Source organism: Chaetodon trifascialis, chromosome 3 (genome assembly GCF_039877785.1).
Source record: "Chaetodon trifascialis isolate fChaTrf1 chromosome 3, fChaTrf1.hap1, whole genome shotgun sequence".
NCBI classification, from domain to species: Eukaryota; Metazoa; Chordata; class Actinopteri; order Chaetodontiformes; family Chaetodontidae; genus Chaetodon; species Chaetodon trifascialis.
Genome location: NC_092058.1, coordinates 325,591 through 353,212, shown reverse-complemented (window position 1 = coordinate 353,212; position 27,622 = coordinate 325,591). Strand labels below are relative to the sequence as shown.

Below are 27,622 nucleotides of genomic sequence, written 5' to 3'. Positions count from 1 at the left end.
CAGGATGAGACCTGGTGAGGTTCAGGATGAGACCTGGTGAGGTCCAGGATGAGACCTGGTGAGCTGAGTTCACAGCAGAGCTGCTGAACTGGATCACTTCAGACTGTACGAGTGTACGTAACGACATGTACACACTGTACACATAATACACATATGTACATACAGGTTCACATACATGTACATGCCTACTCTTTACTGTATGTACTCTTTATTATCTATTCCGCTTTTGTCTATGTGTATACTTATAGTTCTCAGTATATATATTTTGTTTTTTATAGATATATATTTTTTCTCTTCTAATTTTATTCTTGTAAGGTGCACCTGTAACAAAAACAATTTCCCCTCGGGGATCAATAAAGTATATCTGATTCTGATTCGACACTACATACATGTGTACATATACACGTATTTGTGTACACGTTCCTTCAGCTCATCTCTTTCGACTCATCGACTGTGACGAACCACGACAACAACACCAAACCCTGAACCTCGTCAGCTCAAACAGCTGCAGGGATCACTGACCTGTGATCAGCTGCGATCAGCTGCGATCAGCTGCGATCAGCTGCGATCTGCCGTGATCAGCTGCGATCAGCTGTGATCAGCTGTGATCAGCTGTGATCTGCGATCAGCTGCGATCAGCTGTGATCTGCGATCAGCTGCGATCAGCTGCGATCAGCTGTGATCTGCGATCAGCTGCGATCAGCTGTGATCAGCTGCGATAACTGCTGATCACGTGTTCAATGTGAACAATGAAGATCAAACGTTCACCAACCTAAAAGTCGTACGATCTGCAGGAACCAGATCAATACTCTGTATCAGCAGGCAGTCTGGACCAATACTGCTGTCTTCAGGGGGACAGACAGAGAGACAGAGGGACAGAAAGAGAGACAGACAGACAGAGACAGACAGACAGTCAGAGACACAGAAAAACAGAGAGAGACACAGACAGACAGGTCGTCATGGAGACTCTTCATGTGGACTTCATATTAAAAGCACCATAAAACACCTGAATCAGCCTTCATGGGGTTAACTGACGCGTCACGAGACAGCAGACTGCGGTCTGATTGGTCCGTCTCCATTTCAAAGCCCGGGGGGTCATTGTCAACGCGCAGAGGGGGAGGGGAAGACACGGACAATGGGGGTGGGGCAGAGACAGAGCCGCTGTCATCATGTGTCCCCCACAGAGAGGAATAAACCACAAAGCAGCTGCGTCCCACTTTCCACGCAGCAGAGCACTGGTCTGACTGGTCCCACTGTGCTGGACCAGTCAGAGCAGCAGTGAACGATGGCAGGCACAGAGCGAGCGGCGAGGAGAAAAAAACCTTTCCAATGACCCGCACAGTCAGGGGTCAGAGGTCACACAGTCCAGCTCTGACTCAGACATCATCTTTTGATTCCACACATCTTTCTGGTCAAAACCTGCCGCCTACATTACCCACAATGCAACGCTCTCACCTGAAACTTAGTGTGTCCTCACCTGTCTGTCTGTGTGTCCACATGTAACAGTTCGCCGCTGCCAAAGACGCCCTGAAAATAACTGACGGGGCATTGACTGGACTCCGGCTCACTGGACACATGACCCCTTCAGATTGACATGGACATGTCGGAATCATGTTGCTATGCAACACAGAGCGTCAGCTGGTGGAGCTGTCATGTGATTGGACAGTGAAAAAGAAGGCAGGTCCAACCGTCCAATCGAACCATTGCACCCCCCAACCCTGCCTATCAGCGTGAGGGAGGCGTCTCAGTTCTGTCCATGTCCAGTCAAAGAGAGGACAGACGGACACTGAGGACGTCCTGTTCTGAGAGTCCCCTGTCACCATCGCCTCAGACTCCGAACTCTCATCAGCAGTGAAGAACATCTCGACCGTCTCTGTAGCGTCCTCACATGTGCCAGCAGCCGTTCGCTCGGCTGTCCGTCAAAGAGCAAACTTCCTGTTCGCGCCAATCGGCAGCACGCCGCTCCAACGCTCACACTCAGGTCCAAAGAACCAGGTCCAGACCTGGTCCAGACCTGGTCCCACCACACATGTAGCACATTAGTCCCACATGTTCTCACTTCCTTGAAATACTCTGTTTGGTTTAGGCGAGGGGTGGAGCCTGAGCAGAGGAGGAGGAAGAAGAAGAGGAGGAGGAGGAGGAGGAGGAGGAGGAAGAGGAGGAGGAGGACGACGAGGCAGAAGAAGAGGAGGAGGAGGACGACGAGGCAGAAGAATAAGAGGAGGAGGAGGAGGAGGAGGAGGAGGAGGAAGAGGAGGAGGAGGAAGAGGAGGAGGAGGACGACGAGGCAGAAGAAGAGGAGGAGGAGGACGACGAGGCAGAAGAAGAGGAGGAGGAGGACGACAAGGCAGAAGAATAAGAGGAGGAGGAGGAGGAGGAGGAGGAGGAGGAGGAAGAGGAGGAGGAGGACGATGAGGCAGAAGAAGAGGAGGAGGAGGAAGAGGAAGAGGAGGAGGAGGACAACGAGGCAGAAGAAGAGGAGGAGGAGGAAGAGGAGGAGGAAGAGGCAGAGGAGGAGGAGGAGGAGGACGACGACGAGGCAGAAGAAGAGGAGGAGGAGGAAGAGGAGGAGGAAGAGGCAGAGGAGGAGGAGGAGGAGGACGACGACGAGGCAGAAGAAGAGGAGGAGGAGGAAGAGGAGGAGGAAGAGGCAGAGGAGGAGGAGGACGACGAGGCAGAAGAAGAGGAGGAGGAAGAGGCTGTTGATACTGATACTCTGAATTTGGACAAACAGAAGAGTACGAAGCATCATCATCATCATCATCAACACAGCACAGAGTCCGGGTCCACGGGCGCCGCTGTCGGCTGGCAGCCCCCCCCCGGTCTGCCGCGAGGAAGGACATGCCGGGACGGATGAAACGCGGAGAAAGAACTTCACTGAAGAACGGCGTGTGCCGTTTCCCTGCCAGCCTGCGTGTGGTGCTGTGACGAGAAAGAGACGTCTTCTTCTTCTAGAGCTGCTGCTGATGGAGACGGAGTGAGTCTGAGGCACCGTCACCTTCATGTTTGTCCTGTACTGTCTCACAGGGACGTCTCCAACACTGACCACATCTTAGAAACCTGTCTGTTCCAGCTTCTCCCCGCTCATCAAAATGCAGGTACGTCCTCCATCGAGGACACTTCTGCTCCACCCGTGAGCGAGGCCCTGGCCTCGGCCGGTTTGCGGTCGGTCTGTCTCACGGCTTCAGACAAATGTTTAAGACAGATCAGTCAGAGGACAGACTTCACCGCAGAGACACATCAGTGACGTTTCTGCAGTTTATCTGAATGAACGTTCACCTTTGGATCAGCTTGATCTTGAAACACCTGTCAGTGATGTCACCACGCTGCAGGCGGGACATCAGCACCTGCTACCTGCCGAACACTGCCCGATACATGAAACACATCCAACTCAGAAAAGAGTCATTCTGCTGAGAGACTGGCTGAATTTGACCTTTTGTCCATCACTGGCTGGTCCATGTTCACATTTCAAATACCTGTCATGATGACCTCATCTATTTATTACCACGCCCCCTACAATAACGTCATCAATTACTGCCTCCGTGGTTTTAGCTCTGAGACAAAGAAAGTTAAAGTCATCTCAAAGTGTCCTTTAAACCTGATGTCAACCCAGGAAGTCCACCTGTTTTGAGCGCTGGTGGTGAGACAGGTGTATATGACGTCATAGACGTATCGGGTGAAAGGTCACTGCGCCGTTTCAGCTGATTGTTAGCTTGTTTGCCATTTAGGCTGTGTTGTTGTGATTTTATTTTTTCATCTTTTTATTCGAAAACAATTTCAAGAGTGAAGCTGGAGGAGCGGAGCCAGCGCGCGCAGACTGAGAGAAACAGGTGAGAAAGGCCTTTAACTACTGAAGCAAATGGGACAGTTACATGGGAGGAAATGTGTCCAAACATCTCTGTGACAGCTGCTGCAGCTGCAGCTGCCAGCAGCCTCCCGACTGTCTGCTGCAACGTCTAAACCAACACAGCCCAGTCCCATGGAGAGCGCCTGCAACCAAACTCCATTCACATATCCGGCATTTTAACGTGGCCTCAGGCACCGGCCAACATCCACACCGGCCGCGGGTGCTGTCCTCTCCATGCGGACACATCCATTACATTAACTCATCGTAAGTTTTGCATTGCTTTAAACTTTAACTATCGGTGCGACTTCTGCTCCTACCGAGGTTTTGCCCCCCCACAGCCTGCCGTGGAGGGCGGTGGCGACAGCCCGAACCACTTCTGAGAGGTTAACTCACATCTATTGCAGGGACCAGCATTTAGGTGGCTTATATATGCGCCGAATTTAACTGCAGATCAAAATGATTTGCAAAAAGTAATCAGACATCTTCGAACAAGAGTCCAAATTTAACAAAAAGCGGAAGTGCTTCGATTGGCATATTTGTGAACGGAGTTTGGTCTGACCTTCTCTTCAAAGAGCGGCACGTCTCACGAAGCAGCGCAGAAGGTGAGCGGACTGCAACTTCACCCGCCGCTCAGAGAAATGCGTCAGAACACGGTCATGACCAAAGCAGTGCTAGCTAACGATATCTAGCAGCTGCTGGGTCTCCAGGTGGGAAAACCTTACCTGACTCTCGGTTTATGGTCGCCGGGAGCGGGCGGCGGTTGCCATTTTAAAGCGGTTTACTTTTCTGCCAAAAATTACATCGATCCTCCTCTGCTGCCGTTTGCCTGTCTATATGTCCGAGCCCATTAGCAGTCTCCAGTCAGACGGTAGTCCACTCATCGAGACGGTGGAACCGGGTAACCAGCTCCGCTGTGTCAGCCTCCGTGAACAGTTAAACAATGCAGCCGCTGTGCGAGGCTCCGGCGGCTCTGGGGCCGAGTATCCGCTGAGCTCGTCGGCTTCGCGTCGGTCCCTCCTCGGCAGCTGCCGGACCAGCGGCGTCAAGTCAGACACGACGAACTACGGCAGCTTCCGGTGAAATTTTCAAAACAACCCAAAAATGAAATACAGTAGTTCGTAAAAATACTTTAGCCCCCTTAGTTTCATTTTCCAGATCAGGATCATGTGACAATCACTCGTTTAAAAAAGAACAGAGTAATTACTGAAGTAATAGTTTGGTTTCTAACAAATTTTAACAGCGTGAACACGAAGGAAAGGTCGTCTCCTTCCTTTAAGACGCTGGCTAATTCTGTCTGACTTGACTGAGGCCAAAGGAGAAACAGCGACATCCGGTGGACAACACCTTAATCACACAGAAGCTCTGAGCTCAGTGAGCACGAAACTACCGTAGAAGAAGAGTGGTCATTTAATAGCAAATAAGTAAAATAAATACACGTATAATATTATAATAATCTAATAAGATATAACGTTTTTATATTTTATGGAGACACAGAGCTTCTTTAAAGGCTCCGGCCCTCTTGGACAAAGTGTTTCATGGTCCTCTGAGACGCCGTCCACTTCACTGTGACGTCTAAGCTTCACTGAATGATGTACACATTTTCACATTCACGCTCTGCTGGCAGGAAGCACCTGGACGTACCTGCACTTATGACATCATAGCTGGGAGCCAATAGTGATCCAGTGGGTCATTTAGAGAAGTGTGACGTGACCACCTGAAGCCTCCTGCTGCCGCTTCACGGTGGAACCACACCTGCAGATTCACCTTCTCTGCGTCCCACAAAGACACGACGGCTGGAACCGAACCAGATCCGGACTCATCAGACCAGAGTCCAGCTTGTTCGTGTTCACTGAAAATCATTTGAGGTGACGACCTGAAGAAGCTGCTGACAGAGAGTCAGCAGAGTGAAAGCTGCCATGAAGCAAAGGGACACACTGACCCATGGGACAGAGAAAACATGAGGACATGTGTCTTATGAGGATAGCTTTGATGTCTACAGGATTAATCTACCATGTAGAAAAAAACACCAGTGGACGAGACGGTGTGTCCAATCTGTGGACAGAACCGTCTCTCTGAGCTTGTCTTTGTACGTTGCTCATATGACGATAACTTCACTCCTGCTCCTCCTGCAGCTCATGAAGACTTCGTCTCACAGGACGTGAAATCAAAAGTAAAATCTGTCCTGAACGCCTCGTGTCTCCAGGCCGCCGTCAACAGTTTCCTGCCCAGAGTCTCCTGACGAGCATAAAGACACACACAGCAGGATTATTGTCCTTTATTGATTTCATGTCCACAGACACATTTCTGCTGAACGTGTTAATCGTCCCTTTGAAAGACACAAAAAGGAAACATGCAAATAAAAATAAGTCTGTTTAGATTCTAGTCTTCATTTTTAAAGTCTAAAGTGCTCCATTAATTCAAAGTGATTTCAGTGATTGTTCATTTCACCACCAGGGATCAAACCTGAGCGAGCGTAAGGCTTCAGGTCGGTCACATGACCGTCTCTGATCACACGTTACGAACAAACATCTGATTCTACCTTTCTCAAGTTTCCCTACGAGCGACCAGAGCGTGAAACTGTCGTCAGACGTGAAACATGGACTCTGTTATCGTCCGCTTTCTTGTAATAATGAGATATTTTCGCATAATCACAACGTCCACAAACCTGAAGTCACACTTAGCTTCTCCCTCAGTTCACAGATTCACGACATCATTAACGAGACACAGACGTCACAGATCTGCTGCTCATGCTAATTCTGAACGACAAGTTTTGTCCTAAATCAGCTTCCTTTGTTTCCCATGAAATCCTGCAGTCAGCAGATTCTGTCAAGCTTTGATCCGCAGACACGAAGGTTTTGGCACAAAAGCTTTCTGCATCCATGAGGACATCTGTCCACAGAGCTGGGGACAGCTGTCCACAGCTCTGTGGACAGATGTCCAAAGCACAACAGCCACCAACAGGCCAACCAATCAGACGCCAGACACATAACAACGTAATAAATGTAAGAATATCTCCTGATGACAAATGTCCAGATATGAATCACGTCATTAAATCCAGCTTTGAATTCTGTGTTTTAATAATTAAAACGATTAGCATCTTAAAAGTAATTATGAGATACAAATTGTCTAATTACGACATCTGTTGTCCATGTCTCATCATCATGAGACAGCGTCTCATTATAATGTCAAGAAAGACTCTGCGACTCTGACTTCTGCTTCTTGTGAAGCGTGGACAGCCCTGATTAGAGGAAATGAGCACTGAAAGTCATTAAGATAAGATAAGAATAATCTTAAGAGTTCTTTGTGTGACACGAGATTCCTTTTAGAATGACGTCATAATTACAACGTGTAACATCTGGAATTAAATACAAACATTTATGAAATTAAATCGACACATTTTTAACGAAGTTTTGTCTGAACGTTGAGACATGTCGTTTGTCTGTCCGTCCGTCCGTCCGTCCGTCCGTCCATCCGTCCGTCCGTCCATCTGTCCGTCCTTCCATCTGTCCATCCTTCCGTCCGTCCGTCTATCTGTTTGTCCATCCATCTGTCTGTCCATCCTTCTGTCCATCCATCCATCTGTCTTTCCGTCTGTCTGTCCATCCTTTCATCTGTCCATCTGTCCGTCCGTTCCACAGATTTGAAGTATGAAAGAAATTAGAAAATACAAATTATTGATCGATTAATTATGACTTTTGTGTTTAGGACTAAAACAGAAAGCAGCGTCTTAAGACACGAATCCTGAATGAATTCAGTCTTTTCTTGAAATTACGTCTCGTATATCTCTTAATTGGACAAAATTACATCCCATAATAAGAAGAAGATCTGGATGTCATCGGTGAATATTCACAGTTTTTTGTCTTTGTTGTGATCAATAATCAATCAAATCTTTCCAATCTTCATTGCTGTCCTTCCTTCTGAGCAGAGTGTTGCTGTTTGTTTCCATGGCAACAGCCATCCACCGCAGGTGTGACAAGCCAGGTGCCAGGGACTGTGTGTCAAACCCAGAAGAGGACAGACAGTCACAGTTTGAAGAGCTGCTGCTCGTCATTCATTCACTCACTCATTCACTCATTCATTCATTCATTCATTCATTCATTCACTCAGAGCTCCCACTGTTCAGTGTCTCACCCCTGAGAGACATCACAGCTGTTCTGTCCAGCTGTCAGCATTTGGACAGTGTGTCCTTGGTGTGTTTGTAGTGTCTCTTCAGTGTGTCCTCATTGTGTTTGTGTTCTCAGTGTGTTCATGTCCCCAGAGTGTCTTCAATGTATTCTCAGCATCTCTTCAGCATGTCCTCACTGTGTCCTGTAAAACTGTAAACATGTGGACAGTCTGGTTCTCATTCCGCTGTCCCCTGCAGGACAGCAGCTGTCTCTACACCTCCTTCTCCCCTTTACTGTGAAAGGACGTCCGTCTCAGATTTTCCTTGACTTTGACAAACTCCGGAGCTTTCAGGTTGTCCTCCTGCTCCTTCTCCTGCTGTCTCTCCAACTGCAACACAAGACACAGGACATTCAGGAGAACAGGAAGGACAGAAGACGACCAGCAGAGGACAAAGAAGGCATGGCTGACTCACAATATCTCTAACATTCCTCTGTGTACCACTCTGTGTGTGTGTGTGTGTGTGAGTGTGTGTGTGTGTGTGTGTGTGTGTGTGTGTGTGTGTGTGTGTGTGTGTGTGTGTGTGTGTGTGTGTGTGTGTGTGTGTGTGTGCACCTCTGTGTGTGCATACCTGTGTGTGTGTACCTCTGCCTGTGTGTGTGTGTGTGTGTATCACAATGTGTGTGTACCTCTGTGTGTGTGTACCTCTGCCTGTGTGTGTGTGCACCTCTGTGTGTGTACCTCTGTGTGTGTGTGTGTGTGTGTGTGTATCACAATGTGTGTATCACTGTGTGTGTACCTGTGTGTGTCTGTGTGTGTCTGTGTGTGTGTACCTTTGTGTGTGTGTACCTGTGTGTGTCTGTGTGTGTCTGTGTGTGTGTACCTTTGTGTGTGTGTGTGTGTGTGTGTACCTCTGTGTGTGTGTGTGTATCACAATGTGTGTGTACCTGTGCCTGTGTGTGTGTGTATCACTGTGTGTGTATCACCGTGTGTGTACCTGTGTGTGTGTATCACTGTGTGTGTACCTGTGTGTGTGTGTCTGTGTGTGTGTACCTCTGTGTGTGTGTGTAGCTGTGTGTGTGTACCTCTGTGTGTGTGTGTGTGTGTGTGTGTGTGTGTGTGTGTGTGTGTGTGTGTGTGTGTGTCTGTGTGTCTGTGTGTGTGTACCTCTGTGTGTGTGTGTAGCTGTGTGTGTGTACCTCTGTGTGTGTGTGTGTGTGTGTGTGTGTGTCTGTGTGTGTGTACCTCTGTGTGTGTGTGTGTGTGTGTGTGTCTGTGTGTGTATTACCTCCTCCAGCTTCTTGTGTCTCCTCAGCAGTTCGGCCTCCAGAGGAGAAATCTTCCTGTGAGCTTCCTCTTCCTGCTTCCTCTGTTTGATCAGCTGATCTCTCTTCCTCGACTCCAGAACTCTCTGCAGCTCCGGCTTCATCTCCACACTTGCGCCCCCCCTGAAGAAATACACACAACAGTACACATTACACACATACACACACACACACACACACACACACACACACACACACACACACACACACACACACACACACACACACACACACACATACACACACACACACACACACACACACACCATATAAAAACCATGAACAGCAGCACGGCGTGCTTCATCCAGCAGAGGGCACTCTGTTCTAACTCCACATGAAACAGTTAACATACATCACTTCCTATGTTTCTCCATCAGCTGATTCACAAACAGAAGTGTGTGTGTGTGTGTGTGTGTGTGTGTGTGTGTGTGTGTGTGTGTGTGTCTTCATCACAGACTGAACGAACTGCAGACGTGATTTTCAGAAATCTCACACATGAAAGACCGTGAATGAGTGAGCGTGAAGCATCTTCTCTCTAAACTTCTGAGCAGATTCCTGACAGCTGATGACGTTAACGAGTGTGTTTTAAGTGTGTGTGTGTGTGTGTATGTGTGTGTGTGCGTGTGTGTGCGTGTGTTTCTGGGCCTCGTCCAGCTTCGGTTTTCCTCCTGAATGATAAATCTGAAGAGAAAAGCCAACCTCGCAGCGTTACGGCTCCGACTGTGAATGAGCGACTGTGTGGAGGTGAAGTGAAAACTTTCCCAGCATCCTCGGCGGCACAGGCCTGCGAGGTGGGAGGCTGTTGCTTAGCAGCGTCTGCTCGCTTCTTCCAAAACTTCACACAGTCTGAGCTCGACGGCCGAGACAGAAGAGAGGACGGCAGGAAGTCCTGCAGTTAAGGGTATTTGGCTGCGCTCTGATTGGACAGCAGGTTAAATTTGATCTTCTTATCGTATCTTATCTTATCTTACCTTATCTTATCTTATCTTATCTTATCTTATCTTATCTTATCTTATCTTATCTTATCTTATCTTGTCTTATCTTATCTCATCTTATCTTAAAGGACAGTGTGCATCAGCTGATGGCGAGTCCAGACTGGAACCAACGTTTCATCAGAAGCTGCATCAGATTAAAGTCTGGACCAAGTCATGTGACCGTACGAGGGTCACATGACAGACCCTAACAGGATGTTTCCACTGGTCAAACTGGGATTCTGCTCTTCATGTCTGAGAACGTCTCAAGTTTGGAGACAGTGTGAGACAGTTTGTCCATTGATGTGGACATTTTCTTCAAATATGTCTTGACTTCCAAAAACAAAAAGACTTTCTAGGGACGTCCTCACCACCCTTTTTAAAATGTGTCCTCCGTTTCTAAACAAACGTCCTCCCTCTTTAAAAAACGTCCTCCCTCCCCTTGCATACAGTCAAACACACACTCAGACACACTCGGGGACACACTCAGACACACTCGGGGACACACTCGGACACACACTCCAACACACTTGGGGACACACTCAGACATACACTCGGGGACACACTCAGACATACACTCGGGGACACACTCGAGGACACTCTCTTACCGTTTGCAGCTGCTCATCAGCTCTCTGTGAAGCTCCTGGTGACTTTTTGAAGCTTTGACCGGATTCACAAGTTTTTTGGGTTTGATGAGGTTGTTGTCCTCGTCGTCCTCCAGGTAGTCCGGCTGGGGGACGTAGCCGGACACCGGGGACAGCTTCCTATTGATGCCCTCGGTCTGGTGCTGTTGCAGGCTTGCATACGCTGAGGCTACAGACATGAAGACAGACCCATTAAGATTAAAAGGATTAAAAGTCAAAACCTGACATCAGACTGGACTTCCTGCTCTGCAGAGGATGACGCCCGGGTCGACTCGCTCACGTTATGACGACGCATATCGCAGTTCTGCATGATGGCGTGTAAATATTGTCTGACATCAGACAGATTGTTCCACTCTGCTTCATCATTATCATCGTCATCATCATCACCATCACCATCACCATCACCATCATCATCACATCATCATCACCATCATCATCATCATCATCATCATCATCATCATCACATCATCATCATCATCATCATCATCATCATCATCATCATCATCATCATCACATCATCATCATCATCATCATCATCACCACATCATCATCATCATCATCATCATCATCATCATCATCATCATCATCGTCATCGTCATCACCATCACCATCATCATCACCACCATCATCATCATCATCATCATCATCATCATCATCATCATCATCATCATCATCATCATCATCATCCAGCGTGTTCGGACAAACCAGTGTGTGAATCGAGAAAATCAGCTTGAACGAGTTTAAACGAGCCGCTTCTGGTCTTGATGCCGTGTTCTGTCCCGCAGTTTGTCAGAGGTGCTGTACTCATGGTCCACAGTGTTGTCTCTCTGTCCATCGCTCGTCTCAGAGAAGAAAGGACAGATTAATGGGCATCTGATCCGAGTCCTCAGATATTCTGGGAGACAGAGATCAGATGTCATACAGTTCACTTCACACAATGACCTCTTTCTCAAGTGCAACCAGAGACCAGCGTCCGCTGCTGCTTCATATTTCACAAAAATGAAAGCAGCTCTGGACGTTTGCTCGTCTCAGAAACAGAGACAGCTGCAGCACCTGGACAAAAGTATGTGGACAGCTGTTTTACCTGGATTTGCTCCAGGTGCTGCAGGGATTCATCCATTAGCAGAAAAAAAGGATCGTAGGTCAGAGGACATTCACATTTCACATCAACCATCTTTGAAATGTTCAGCACAGCTTGCCGTAGGTGAGGGAGAGACGAGAGCCTTCCAGTTTAGCAGGTGGTCAGGCAGATCCTTGACCCTAACCCCCAGCGAGGACGCCCCCTCACGAATCTCCTGACCGACAGTTCCTCACTCTGGAGCGACGGCACAGATGAGGTTCAGGGTTCTGGCTGTGTCCCGCTGCAGACAGAAACCTGTTTGTGTGTTTGACTTTAGCTTCAGTCCTGTGGTCATCAGTCAGCCCTCTGTTACTGTTTGAGTGTCTGAGCTGTGTGAAGTCACTGCTGATGGAAACCAAACATTTCCTGCTGCTGCTGTTTGTTGCAGAGATTACGAGCTTCATCAGTGCTGCAGTTCCTCAGTGAAACCAGTGCGACATGGAGGACATACAAACACGGCGTCAAGGTAAACTGCTCTACCTCCGGAAACGTCTCCGATCAGCTTCAACACTGAGCTCCTCCACGTTTCCTCTTCACATTAACAGCACTTCCAGAGATCAGACAAACTCTCTGAATGGATGATTCTTCCAGCAATGCTCTCTGGGACTTGTATTTGTCTTCTCCCCTCGTAGTCGTTCTGCACTTTGGCTGGATTTCATGTCAGAGTGAAAGTTGATCAGAGGAAGATGCAGGAAGTCTGGACAGAGTTTGAGATATTCTGAGGTTTCATATTGATCTGAGGCAGCTTCTGTAGTTTATCGACGTCTGTGAGTGCCCGTTATCTGGTTTCAACAGTCTGATAACTCAGAGAGAGGACGGCTGTCTGACTCCACCTCAGCCGGGACCAAATGTCATCATGTTACAGGCCAGAAGATAATGACTGAAAATACTGAAGTTACTACATCAGATCGAAGCTGCTGCTGTGATGACTCATAACGTCTTAGAAAATAAAACCCACCAACTCTGACCTGAAATTTCAGACTTTAACCAAATTTACAAGCTTCACATGACGATGCTGACACACGCTGTCTTGATTCCTGTTTGTGGTTTGAGTCTGACCTTAGACGACGGAGTCAACAACAACAACAGCAGCAATGATAATGATAAAAGTAATGATGATACAAACTTATGTTGCTGCAACAAAATGAGAAACATCCAAAAGCAATTCAACATTTTGTTGAAACGAAACCTAAATGTACAAAATAAATAAAATTCTCTCTGAGGTACGTTTTGGGCTTTGGCTCCAGACTGACCTGGAATCTGTTGCCGGTGATGCTTTTGACATTTCACATACTTTGATTTGTCCATTGATCGCACAGAGAGCCGTGATAACTGTTCAAACACAGCGGGTTGAAGTCTGCCGTCCTCTTGCACAAACGCTCAGGTCACAAAGTCACATGTTGCAAAAGATCAACTAGTTTGACGAGTCAAACTGTGCAGATATTGATCAGCTCCAGAAAAACAATCCTGTTTTTACCATTAAGAAAAAGCTGAAAATCTCTTTCAGGTTGTTTCAGTTTCACTTTGATCCAAACCAAAAATGTGAAACCTCCACTGGACTTCAGCCCAGCACAAACAGCCTTGATCTTGATCCGGATCAAGCTGAACGTTGGTTCGGTTCTGAAGTGAAAACATTTTGTTGGATGTTTTGGACCAATGGCCATCGTCAGAGCCAGCAAAAAGAAAAACACCCCAACCAAAGAGGACAAAATGAGCCTGGGCAGCACATCGAGAGAGGAGACCAAATGGTTCTTTGGCATTTGGTTCGATGACTTCAAGAAGAGTCGGAAAGAAATCACAGATATTCTGACAATTTTCAATTATTTTCTGAGAGGACATCCGTCCACACGGCCGTCCACATGTCCATCCACAAATCAATCAGCTGCGTGTAGATACAACGCAAAACTACAATGTATAGCCCAAAATAACCGAAGTAAACCTATGCAACAAAAACACGCACCTTGGTTTGGACTTTCAGGTATCAAAAGGCCCACAGAACACTGGACCAAAACCAGGACTAAAACGCCACAGAACACCGGACCAAAACCAGGACTAAAACGCCACAGAACACCGGACCAAAACCAGGACTAAAACGCCACAGAACACCGGACCAAAACCAGGACTAAAACGCCACAGAACACCGGACCAAAACCAGGACTAAAACGCCACAGAACACCGGACCAAAACCAGGACTAAAACGCCACAGAACACCGGACCAAAACCAGGACTAAAACGCCACAGAACACTGGACCAAAAACACCACAGAACACTGGACCAAAACCAGGACTAAAACGCCACAGAACACTGGACCAAAAACACCACAGAACACTGGACCAAAACCAGGACTAAAACGCCACAGAACACCAGACCAAAACCAGGACTAAAACGCCACAGAACACTGGACCAAAACCAGGACTAAATGACCAGGTCTGTGCGACTCTACAGTCCTTTAATCTTTGTGATGAGAGAACGTGAAAACCTTTTGTTATGTAAGAACGTCAGTAGAACGTTCTCCCACTCAAATCAAGTTTCCCTGCCAACAGACTTCATCATCCTACACTCATCCACACCAACCTCACACTGATTTCTGAACAGTTAGCGCCACGTTGCTCTCCACCACATGATTCAAGACCTGAATTATTCATGAAATGTATAAAAAGCAGAATATCCTGGAAAAACTAGAGCAGTGATGGAAGTACTGCACAGGTACTGCAGTTACTCCTCATTCACAACATCTGGCACAAAAAACAATCATAAGCTCTTCAGAACTGAAGCATCGTTGTTGATTATTGACCAATCAAAATACTACAGAACAGTAAATGATCTCCACCAACTGCAGTATGAAAATACTGCTCACAAATACTTTCAATGTATCAGTGAGAATATTACAGTAATATATGATCCTGTGATGTATTTCATAATCTAACAATCACAAACCACTTGTCATAATTAGTCCTTCCACTGTTTATACTGAACATTAACTTTGCTGATAGTACTTCTGTAGTTTTATTTAAGTCAAAGCCAGAGTGCAGGACTTATACAGCATATTTACTCTCCTGTTCTGATACTTTTACTTAAGAGGATCTTAATACTCACTCCATAACTGTACACCCCAAAACACGTGTGCAAGCTTCATTTACAAGTCCCAGAAGGATAAATAACATTATTAAATGCAGTTATGATGAAAAAAATGAACATAATCTGTGTCTGTACGAATGATTTATTCCTAAACATGAAAAAAAAAATCCAAAATAACAATTAAACAAGTGTATTTTCATTTTGTTTTGATAAAAAATACTTTTAGGAATTTTCGTCAGACACAAACAAACACAAAAGTGACGAATGACGAGATTAACTAATCATGAACTAACCAATTAAACTCATTTATCAGTTTCTGCATGTTCACTCATTCACTGCAGCACACAGCCCACATTCATGGATTCATCAGGACAGCACTCGTCACTCTCTGGACTACATGAGTCAGAACAGGCTTCGGGAGGATCCAGGATCAGACTCAGTGCTCTTACCAGACTTCACCATCCTCTCCCTGGCTGAGGGGGGCTGTTCAGGGCTGCAGCTCGCCCTGTGGTCCATCAGATCCATCAGATCCATCTGATCCATCTGATCCATCTGATCCATCTGATCCACATGTGTTTCAGTCTGTGTGAACCTTCATGCTCTCAGTCGGAGCAGCGGTGCTCCTCCTCCTCTCCTCTTCCTCTCCACTCGACTGAATCATGTTCAGTGTAAAACAACAGTCACATGATCCTCTCAGGGTTTCCCAGTACACTCCTCCTCCTCCTCCTCTTTCTCCTGCTCCTCCCCCTGCTCCTCCTCCAGCTCCTCCTTTTCAGTCTCATATTTGGAACATGTAGACTGAACTGACTAAACCAATCAGGTGATCCTGATTCCTCCACAGGTTGGTCATGTGACTCCTGCAGGTCATGATGTCAGACTCATGGCGGACAGTTTGACAGAAGCAGGATTAAAACCAATGGTGACATGTTCTCTTCATTCTGCTCCGTGAACTCATATTTCAGAGTAACGCTCAAACAGGTGGTTTGAGGAGGAGGAGGAGGAGGAGGAGGAGGAGGAGGAGACACGGACCTCCTCCTGCCTCATTGCGTCACACTGAAAGCTCGATCATGTCTGCTGTATTTTACTTTCGGGCTGAAATAAACGTCTGCATGTGTTTATCGTGTCACGCTGACAGACTCGAGTGTTAGCCACGAAGTGTTTGAATGCTAACGCTAGCTGCTGTCTGACGTAGCTCAGGGGTCATCAAATATGACGTTTCACCTTCTGATGTCTTTCATTATCATTGTCTTTTCAGCTTCTGATCAATCAGGAAGTGTTGAAATGGCATTGATTAGTCAGGTTACGTTTATTCAACCTGCCACCAGGACGCACACAGCAGGACGCCTTCATCCTGTTCATATCAGCTTTTCAGCTCCCCGCCCTGAGCATGACATCACAGGAAAATGGCCGCCGTGTGAATACAGCACGCCTGGCTCTGCTCTTCTAAAGCTGTAGCTCGTTAGTTTAAATCCTACAAAAACCAAAGAGTAAGAAGGAGGTTTGCTGTTCAGTGGACTGTTAGCGCCCAAGCTATCTGCTGGCCGTGGCCAGTCACTTCCTGTACTCTCCACTGGTTGTCTAGCAACTGCTAAACAAAACACTGAACTCTCAAACATGCGGTTGCCACTTGTTTTCACTTGCAGGCGCCGACTGGTTCAGCCAATCACAGAGCTTCACTGTAACGTGACAGTGAGCTGAAGCCAAAGATGAAACTGCTGAGGAAACAGATGTGCAGCTTAAATCAAGTCCTCCTAATTCTGGATCAGTCAGTCATTCACCACTGATTCAAGCCTCTGACCGACCTCATCTGCATAGCAACAGCAGCTGAGAATCATGGGTATTGTAGTATTTAGAAAGACAAAACAAAGTAATTGGTCAGAAGAGAAACCTGAGTGATGGTTCGTGTCACATTCAGAACTTCCATTAGAGAAACATGTAAAATAAGAGCAGCTGCTCTCACCTCATGTCCCTCTGGAGACTGTCCTCGGAGGACATTTTGTAATCATGGAGCCAAACTGTCCATCTGACAGGATTAAGTGCCGTCTGATGTCAGAGGCTCACAGACTGTTAACTTCACACTCAGGACTCTGACACACTTCACACGACATGTCGGTGATCCACAGACATCCAGTCAGTTAACGGCCAGAAGTCACAGCGTGCAGCTCAACGCTGACACCACAGACAGGACGCCTTCATCCCAAGGTGCTGCTGGGTAATGACCCCTCCTGCTGCTGCTCGAATGAGTCACACCTACACCTGGATAAATCTACACCTGGATAAATCTACAGGTGACGGTCAAACATTTCAACGACACCTTGTCGGGAACCAAAAAGAGGCCGACTGACAGAGTGTCCTCATGTTCTAGCAGAACGGAGAACGGAGGACAGTCCACTGCCATCTATACAAAGAAGACATGTCTGTAACAAAGCAGCTTCCCCCACCTGTCCACAGGTCTCTGCACCTACCTGTGAAGAACCTGCATCGTTCTTCAGTGACAGAACAACCTCAACCAGAGGCAGCGTGAGCTCAACAAACCCTGTCAAACAGATGGAATCATGGGAAAATTCACCTGTATCACATTAACTGAGCTCTGCAAGACTGTCAGAGTCCAACTCGTCCGCCTCGTGTCCACCCTGAACCTGCAGAAGGTGTCTGACAGAGTTTCAGGTCCTGAGGATCATAGATGCATCTGTGCAAACAGGAATCTGCCTTTAAACCAGAGACCGGGCGGCTGTGGCTCATCCACCGATCAGGAGGTCAGTGGTTCGATCCCTGGCCCCGGCAGTCCATGTGCCGAAGTATCCTTGGGCAGGCGCTGAAGCCCAAAACTGCCCCCGATGCTGCGCCATCAGTGTGTGAGTTCATATGAACGTCGCTTTGGATCAAAGCTTCTGTGAACGACTGACTGTAATGAAACAATGACAAACTGAAATCCTTCAAGTCTGGAACTGAAACAAAATGCTGTTTAATCTGTGAAATGAACTCTGGATTAAATCTCAGGTTTCAGTCTCGGCGTTCTTCTAGATTCAGATCTGAGCTTCGAGTCTCACGTCAACACGGTGACGATGACCTGCTGCCGGTTTGTTGGAGGGTTCATCTCAAAGAACATCAGGATGCAGCGTTTGGCGATGAAGACTCGAGCGACACGTCTCAGGAAGCTGAAGCTCCCTGAAGCTTCTCTCCTCAGCCTTCAGGCCTGAACCTGCTCTGCTGCACTTCATGTAAATTGTTGTATTGTACTTGGTTTGCTGCGTGATGTTGAAGTCACATGACTCATGGACGTCATCATTTATTCACCCTTTCACAGCTCAAACACTGAATATTTCAGCTGTTTTTTCTTCTTCTTTCCTCATAAAACAGATGAACTCAGAGACTCGGTGACGGTTAAGCGTAGCTGCTGCTTTCAAAGCGTGTCCTCACGCTGTAATCGGAGCAGGCGGCGGCTGAGGAAGCCGCCGGCGGTTCAGTGCTTCCACAACAGGCCCATTACAGCCTCACGCACGGCGAGCGAGCAGCGATAAGCCGGAGCAACCGTTCAGAGGTCAGACACACCATTGTCCCCCGAGTCGGACGGTAACCTGAGAGGGACAAACTCACCTCTGCCGTTTGGGTGCTTTCCATTTTTCACACACTGCTGCTTCGGCGGAGGCTCGTGGTCGATGCTGTACGCCTTCTGGAAAACAAAGAAGAAAGAGAGAAAATGAGGAAGATGAGGGTAAACTGGGATCATCTCCAGCTTTATTCTGGATGTGGACGGACGTCCCGAAAACTGGACAGAAAGAAACAATTTAACAACAAACCAAAGTAAACGTCTTAAAGGACATTCAGATTCCTCTTCCTCCTTAAAAAACTGCCACCTACATTTCCCACAATGCAACGGGACCGCCAACCGTCGGGTTAAGACTGGTGTGTGTTACAGTGGTGTTTTTCTAAGATGTGGAGGTGAAGCAGGAAAGATGAAGATGAAGACAAAGACAAAGACCAAGACCAAGACAATGATGAAGACGAAGACAAAGACCAAGACAATGACAATGATGAAGATGAGGACAATGACGAAGACAATGACGAAGACAAAAACGAAGACGAAGACGAGGACAATGAAGATGAAGATGAAGATGAAGATGAAGATGAGGCTGAGTCGGCTCGAGTCGACCTGTTTCCTGTTCGGGATGAAAGTATAGAAATATTCAATCAGACAACTTGAAGATGATAGACGAGGATGATGATGATGAAGATGATTTAAAAGTGTTCCTTTAACATTCAGCTTCAAAATATTTCTCTCTTCCTCCTCTCCTCTCCTTCCTCCTCCTCTTCCTCTCCCTCCTTCTCTCCTCTTCCCCCCCTCCTCCCCTCCCCTGCTCTTCCTCCTCCCTTCCCCCTCCTCCTCCCCTCTTCCTCCTCCTCCTCCCCTCTTCCTCCTCCTCCTCTCCCTCCTCTTCCTCCTCTCCTCTCCCTCTTCCTCCTCTCCTTCCTCTTCCTCTCCCTCCTCCTCTCCTCTCCCTCCTCCTCCCCTCCCCCTCCTCCCCTCCTCTTCCTCTCCCTCCTCCTCCCCCTCCTCCTTTCCTCTTACTCCCCGTCCTCCTCCTCCTCCCCTCCCCTCCCCTCCCCCTCCTCCTTTCCTCTTCCTCCCTGTCCTCCTCCCCTCCTCTTCCTCCTCCCCTCCCCTCTTCCTCCCCCTCCTCTCTCCGGGTGTTTCTCAGCCGCTCGTCTCCTTTCAGACTCCAGGTCAGCTGGACGGCCTCCTCTCTGACTGAATGGACTTTGTGTTGGTTGCTAGGAGAGTCTTCGTCAGGCTTCAACATGGTGACAAGGCTCTCACTGTCTGCAGACCCCCCCGTGAAGGAGGGGGGGTCCTCTCAATGAATGCTGTTTACTGCAGGATGATCTGAGAAGGATTTTTTCTCTTAAACTGGTCCCAGAAGTTAAAACTGGATCCAGCAGGAGGTTAATGGAGTAGTTCAACATTTCCTCTCCTCCTCCTCCTCCTCCTCCTCCTCTTCTTCCTCCCTCTGAGTCACATGTTCACATTGATCCACTCTCACATCTGTACGATAAATATGGAGCTACAGCCAGCAGCTGGTTAGCATAGCTTAGCATAAAGACTGGAAACGGGGGGGCAGCTAGCCTGGCTCTGTGACAAATGTCTCCCACTCTGTTCATTGTGTACCGAGCCTGATGGGAGGAGGAGGAGGAGGAGGGGGGGGAGGGGGAGGAGGGGGAGGAGGGGGAGGAGGACGAAGTCTTCACTGTGCTCCTTAATAACTGAACTGACTGAACTTTAAGAGGCGATGAAGGTCATTAACGATGCAGCCGCCACCTGGAAGCGGCCATTTGTTCATCAAACGGCAACAAACTGATGTGACGTGAATCAACACACAGCTGATGTCAGATCAGTTCTGCCGGGGTCAGATGACACTGAGACGCTCGGCTGGAGGGTCTCAAACGCCCTGTCCTCTGTCTCTGCAGGACTGACCTGAACACAGTCTGACCTCTGCTGGACAGACAGCAACATTACATCTCACTTCACAGACCAGACCAGAATAGGACAGGACAGGACAGGACAGGTCAGAGCAGAGCAGAACAGAGTAAAACAGGACAGGACAGGACAGGACAGGACAGGACAGGACAGGACAGGACAGGTCAGGTCAGGTCAGGTCAGGTCAGACAGAGCAGGACAGGACAGGACAGGACAGGACAGGACAGAACAGGACAGGACAGAGCAGAGCAGAGCAAAGCAGAACAGAATAAAACAGGACAGGACAGGTCAGGTCAAGTCAGACAGAGCAGGACAGGACAGGACAGGACAGGACAGAGCAGAGCAGAGCAGAGCAGAGCAGAGCAGAGCAGAGCAGGACAGGACAGGACAGGACAGGACAGGACAGAACAGAATAGGACAGGACAGGACAGGACAGAACAGAATAGGACAGGACAGGACAGGACAGGACAGGACAGGACAGGACAGGACAGGACAGGTCAGACAGAGCAGGACAGGACAGGACAGAGCAGAACAGAATAGGACAGGACAGGACAGAATCCAGCAGCGTTTGCTTCTGTCCTTCGTTCAGTGTCAGTTCGGAGTCTCGGGGGAGGAAGCACCTCTGACTTTGAACCAATCACAGGAAGACAGAAGACATGTTGAAGCAGCGATTGGCAACGATTTCTCTAATGACTTTAAGTGTATTTTACGTCTCATGTCTGTCTTTCCTAGGACACGGACGGTGACTCTCTTTGACCTGATGACACTCTTGATGAGATTATCATCTCATTGGTAGACCTTGAACAGCGATCGTCCAATCACAGCTCAGCAAACAGAGCAGATTTCTACCTTTACCTTTACTTTAGGTACACTTTGATGCTGATACTTTGGTACTTTTACTTAAATAACCGTTTGAAGTACAGAGTATTTCTACACTGTAGTACTAATACTTTTACATGAGTACCAGCTGTGAGCGCTGTTAGAGAGTCGTGGAGCTGCGTCCAATCAGCTCACAGAAGCTGATCAGTCGTCACTTCAGTTCAGCTGTGAAATCAAAGGCTGGTTCATGAATCACACTGAAGGTAAATCTGCTCGTTTGTAAACTGTAAATAATGTCAGATTAGAGATGAGAGATTAGAGATTAGAGTCCACTTCAAAGCTTCTTCTGCTTTCTGTATTTTTAGCTGCAGGATTTCCTCTGGGCGACTTAATCTGGTCCGAGCTGGATTTAACCCACTATGATCCGAACTCTCCAACCTCATTCATTTTCTGTTTCTGGACATCAAACCGTGTGTGTGTGTGTGTGTGTGTGTGTGTGTGTGTGTGTGTGTGTGATCAGGCTGGTCCTGGATCTGTCAGATGGACATTTGGTCACATGTTAATGAGCGGTGTTATGTAGCTGAAAACACTCTGCTGCTATTCGTCCTCTCACACTGATTCAGTCACTCATCAACTAATTATTCACCTGCTGACAGGATCTGAGCTCTGATTGGTCGAGACCGAGCCAACGCTCTGTTTGTTCAGAGCCTAAGACTGAGAGGCCGACTGTAACTCCACCATTCTCCTTATTATTATGATGATGATGATGATTATCACGTTTTCATTTCCTGACAAAAAAAAACAAAAAACTAAACAAAACTCAGGGTCCCCTCTGTGTCCACTTTGGGTCCCCTCTGTGTCCACTTTGGGTCCCCTCTGTGTCCACTTTGGGTCCACACTGGGTCCACACTGGGTCCACACTGGGTCCACTCTGGGTCCACTCTGGGTCCACTCTGTGTCCACACTGGGTCCACACTGGGTCCACACTGTGTCCACTCGGGGTCCATACTGGGTCCATACTGGGTCCATACTGGGTCCACTCGGGGTCCATACTGGGTCCACTCTGGGTCCACTCTGGGTCCACTCGGGGTCCATACTGGGTCCACTCTGGGTCCACTCGGGGTCCATACTGGGTCCACTCGGGGTCCATACTGGGTCCACTCTGGGTCCACTCTGGGTCCACTCGGGGTCCATACTGGGTCCACTCTGGGTCCACTCTGGGTCCACTCTGGGTCCACTCTGGGTCCACTCGGGGTCCATACTGGGTCCATACTGGGTCCATACTGGGTCCACTCGGGGTCCATACTGGGTCCACACTGGGTCCACTGAGGACCAGGAGACTCCATGACTCATTCAGCTCTTTGAACAGGTTGCCAGATGAAGCTGGACACATCATCTCGCCTCCACCTGCTGCTGCTGGTCGACTCCACTCAGAATAGACATTACATCAACGTTACGCCACGTGAGCCGCCCGAGCGCACTGCGGTCAGCTGTTAGTCGCCACGGTGACAAACACACCCCAGAGCTCAAACATTCCACTGAAACACACATCGACAGAGTGTGTGTGTGCGTGTGAATTACATCTCAGAGGGAAATACTGGACTTTTCACTCCATTACACTGATCTGACAGCTGGAGTTACTTTTTGTACGAGTTTATAAACCTGGAGAACATAAATTCAATGATTTTAAACAGGTTTGAGTGAAAGACGGCAGCCGACAGTTTGTACAAGCACAGCTGAACTGATTGACACGTTAATCAATCAGTGGATTGACAGAAAATGAACAGAGATCTATTTTCCCTGAAGTGGTTTCTGACTGACTGAGAGTCAGTCTTCACTGACCTGCAGCAGCTTTTGTCCAGGTGTGCTCTGGTGTCATCACTGATGGGTGTGGCTCCAGGTGTCCAACCACACCCATCAGTGACGCTGTCTGTGGTCGGACAGAACAGCCCGAAGCCTCGCTCAGAGGAGCTGACGTTCACCTCAGAACCAATGAGAAGAGAGAACCAATGGAAGCACTGAGAACCAATCAGAGCTCATGTTGTGATGTCAGCTGCAGGTGGAGGCTGACGTCCTCTGACAGCCTGTTTAAGTCTGTCTACCTTCAGTCAAACTGTGTCCATAAACAGTGGGACGGATTAGCTGTTAGCAGCTAACCTGCTGATTGAACCTGAACCTGAAGCTTCACCGGAGTGAAGTGATGTCGCCTGTCATGAAGACTGACTGAAGACTTTCAGTGTTCTTCATACTGAACTTCATGTTTCCTGAAGTGTGCGGTCCCTGTAGACCACCAGAATCCAGGACAGTGATAGGTTGTCTGGATCTGGATCAGGGACGTGTCTTTCCTTCAATAATAACAAGCGCACATTACAAACATCATCTAAAACCAAGAAACAAAAGACTCTCCTGATGGAGTCCAGCTCTGACTGCCGTGAGTTCAACCTATAACAAACGTGTTGAAGCACGACGGCGTTCGTGACCTCTGACCTCATTCATACATCCCAAAATATCTCAATGAGAGTCATGTGTCAAGTTGTTACCGTGGATGTAAATATAGCATGCTGCTGTGTTCAGATGTGACGACAGGTTCATACATTTTCAATGATGTCAAACAATCCAACATGGCCGACTCGACGTTACATCCTACAGCGAGAAACAGATTTTAAGGGCCGGACGCTGAAAATAACCATAAAAACACTCATTTGAATAAACTTTGGTTTAATGTCATTAACTGACTTTCACTTTTAGAAGAAAGTCAGGATGAGCTGTCGTCACTCTGACGAGCCTCTGGCCTTTCATCCAGCGCCACCATCAGGTCACATAGCCTCAGCTGGGCTTTGAGCTAATTAGCTAATGTTAGCATGCTAAGTTAAGATGGACAACATGCTAAACATTATACCTGCTAAATTTAGCATGCTAGCATTGTCAGTGTGCGCATGTTAGCATGCTGATGCTAGCATTTAGCTCAAAGCACCACTGTAAATAAGCCTCACTGAGCACGACTGCAGACAGGAAGAAAACTCGAGCTGCAGCTTAAATCTGCTTCCATGATTTCTGAATCTGATGATTATTTTCATTCCGTTTGGGAAACATGCGAGAAGTGAAGGAGTCCAAAACAGGACCGAGTCTCTTCAATGAATCTTTGCCATCGGTGACTGAAAATATCTGCACTGATTGGTCAATCACAGATTTTCCTGTCCATCGAGGGATCGATCGACAGATGAACCAGGTCAGAGCTTCTGCCTCTGAACTCACATGTTGGAAATCAATGACAACAAACTGTGCAGGTAAAGTTTTCAGGTAGTAAACAAACCCCAAATCTACTTCCTGTGGGAGACGAACAAAAGCAGAGCTGGACTGACCTTCTTTCCATAAGCGGCTCCCATTCTTCCCAGTCCTCTGCTGGTCTTTGCTGCTGGTTTGTAGAAGCAGCTCTTCAGTCCACAGTCCTCCTGTCTTTCTGCCTTCTTTCCTCTCCAACACTTCTTCTGTTTCCAGCAGCTTCGCCCCCCCGGCCCCCCCACCTGGCAGCCTGACAGCCCGGTCGCTGGGGTCCGTTAGCTTGGGGCACAGGAGCTGAGCAGTTTGGCTGTGAGGAGGAGGAGGAGGAGGAGGAGGAGGAGGAGGAAGAGGAGGTGTGACAGCACCTGTTACTGCCTGACTCTGCTTTCAGCTGTGAGGAGTTAAGATGCTTTGACTGGATTAATGTAATTAGTGTTGACGAGGGACAGAGCGGTTCATCAAACAGGTTTCTCCTGATGCTATGTTAGCTTCATGTCCTATTAGCTGCTGCTGAAAGCACGGTAGCTTAGCTTAGCTAATATACTGTTAGCTTCACGCCCTGTTAGCTGATGTTTGAAAGCACGGTAGCTTAGCCTAGCTCATATATTGTTACAGTCTGAAGCTCGGTGGGGGCCCCAGCCTGACTGACCACCAGGGAAAGGCGGACGCTGTAGCCCGGCTTCACCACGTGTCATTTAAACACCAGAAGTCCTTCATCATCACGTGTCCCTGAAGTTCGACTGTGTTTAAAGTTCCTGTTTGTTCCAGGAAAAACCTGATCTTCGTGTGATCGTGCAGATCTTGTCCTTTGGGACTTTGGAGGTTTTAATGGCATGAATTGGATTTTACGTTGTACAATTACACAAATATTACTCAGGCTGGATTTTTTCAGACCGTTTTGAGGTTAGTGTGACTCTAAATACCTTTAAAATGACGCAGCTTGAAAAAATATGCATTTATTCTTGTGTACCTGAGATATTATTAGTATTATTATTGTTGTTGTTGTTGTTGTTGTGAGAACAAAATAATATCATGTAGTCTTTTGTCACTTTGGGGCTTCCATACTCAATGAAAATGACTATTGAAATAACCAGAATTACAAACGGCTTTAAAGCAACCAGTGATGGAAGGTAAAGTACACTTACTCATGTACTGCAGTAAAGATTTGAAGTACTTCAAACTTCTACCCCAGAATAATTCAGAGGGAAGCCAGAAAATGCAAAGAAGGAAATTACAGAGAAGAGAAGCAACATCGTGCCGTTACTTCGTTGACTCTTTGAAGGACTGAGTTTATAAAAAAACAAAAAACACTTTTTACTTATTATTAATTGTTTAGTTTATTATGAGGAAAAATCAAAGAAATATTCTAAAAGAAAAGTTTCATGAGCTGAGAATCAGAGCAGTCGTGCAGACGGACACAGTAAAGAAAACGATGTTGGACGTGATTAAGAGTTAAAAACCCAGAAAGACTGAAGGTCAACGGATTTTCACCTGAAAAACTGAGTGAAGGAGCAGAAAACATGTTACATAAATACTATTACAGTACTTACACCACGAAGTACACACAAGTACTACACATCAGCTCTTTACCAACACAAAGCAAGTCTCAAACTGTCCTCCATCGTCCACCTCAGTGTCTCCATCTACAGGCCAAACACATCAACACCTGCTCAGGCAGGACCTGAGGGACAGACTGGGACCACGTCTCTCATGTCCTCTGATCCTGAATCAGTGATTGACGGTTCAGATCTTCTGCTGTCGGCTGAACGTGTGTGAAGCGTCCATGTTTGAAGCATCGTCGTCCGGCAGAAGCTGATTGGTTGAGCTGATATTGATCTTCAGGTGATCCTCCATGTGATGAAGCTCTGTGTCCATCCTCCGAACTCCCCCAGACAAACAGTCTCTAAGTGAAGACAGCATGTCCCTACCTGGACATAATTCACTGAAATCAGTGAAGACGTCTTTAATGAAACTCCTTCACTGCAGATCTTAAATGAGTCTGGACAGACGGAGGACAGGTGGAGGTAACCTGCAGCTCGTCTGCTTGGACGAGGAAGGCGGCCAATAGGAGGTGATGCTCGTTGTTTCGTGTAGGTTGAGTTTGTGTTAATGCTGGAGTCTCTGCAGTGTCACGACTCTTCTGAAACGCTGACATTGGCTTCATCTCACCTGTCTCACCTGTCTCACCTGTCTCACCTGTCTCACCTGTCTCACCTGTCCCTCCGACACCTGGCGGTGAAACGAAGCGTCGACTTCCATCAGAAAGTTTTCCACCGCTGAGCGTCACAAAGACGAGAAAGGGAATTCGTGTCCAGCAGAGCTGCTGATGAAGCGACCGATCTGCTCATCAAACATGTTTTTTTTCATACCGTTTGAACGAAGAGTCGATTCGTCGACTGACAGAAAAGTAATCAGCATCGATTTGGTTCAACACATAATTCAAAAACTCCCCGGTTTGGTCTTCTGACGTTTCCTGTTTCTGTCTGTTTTCTTCTTCTCATCGCAGGATTTCGATTTGTGAGACGGCTGCGAGTCTTCAGTGTTTCATTGTCCCTTTAACCTTTCACAGTCAAAGCACAGCACTGACTGACGTCACACTAACTCTGGATTTATGTACAGAGGAAATAAATAAAAGCTCAATACTACATCGACACCCAAACTTGATGGACTGATTTTCCCACAAACACACCAGAGAGCCGCAGAGCGATCACATGACCTCAGTCACTTGTCCACAAACTTGTCCACGTCACCTGTAGGATGTCCCTGACGTCGGCTCCGGTCTCTACTGGTTGGCGGTGGGCGGGGTCTCGGGCTCGTCGTGGCTCGGCCCCGACATCTGCATGAAGAGTTCCCTCAGCTCTGTGATGTCATCGCTGAGGGGGGGCAGGGGCGGGGCCGACTGCTGCTCGCGCTCCTCGATGAAATCCCAGAGACGGACGTTGTTCATGAACTGATG

General features: G+C 47.7%; 2 protein-coding genes across 7 annotated transcripts in view; both read right to left on the bottom strand.

The window, feature by feature from the left end:
- The window catches only part of pik3c2b (phosphatidylinositol-4-phosphate 3-kinase, catalytic subunit type 2 beta), a 33,843-nt gene extending 28,975 nt beyond the window's left edge, over positions 1-4,868 (bottom strand). Inside the window, exon 1 of the mRNA XM_070958764.1 lies at positions 4,570-4,868. The gene's annotated coding sequence lies outside the window, so the exon portion shown is untranslated. The remainder of the gene's footprint in view (positions 1-4,569) is intronic.
- Positions 4,869-6,106: 1,238 nt separating this feature from the next.
- Positions 6,107-24,971, bottom strand: LOC139329525 (protein FAM107B). 6 transcript variants are annotated; one of them, XR_011602077.1, is made up of 5 exons: positions 15,539-15,771; positions 10,856-11,060; positions 9,240-9,399; positions 6,794-8,341; positions 6,107-6,748 (listed from the first exon to the last, which is right to left on the bottom strand). XR_011602077.1 is itself a non-coding variant. In XM_070959898.1 (5 exons), the coding sequence occupies exons 1-5, from the start codon at positions 24,768-24,770 to the stop codon at positions 8,225-8,227; spliced, it is 582 nt and encodes a 193-aa protein (XP_070815999.1). In that variant the 5' UTR covers positions 24,771-24,971; the 3' UTR covers positions 6,107-8,224. The 6 variants fall into 6 exon arrangements, 3 of the variants coding, with proteins under 3 accessions (XP_070815999.1, XP_070815998.1, XP_070816001.1); XR_011602078.1 differs by having other exon boundaries at positions 6,807-8,341; XM_070959898.1 differs by lacking the exon at positions 15,539-15,771 and adding exons at positions 18,687-18,762; positions 24,747-24,971 and having other exon boundaries at positions 6,107-8,341.
- Positions 24,972-27,622: the final 2,651 nt, after the last annotated feature.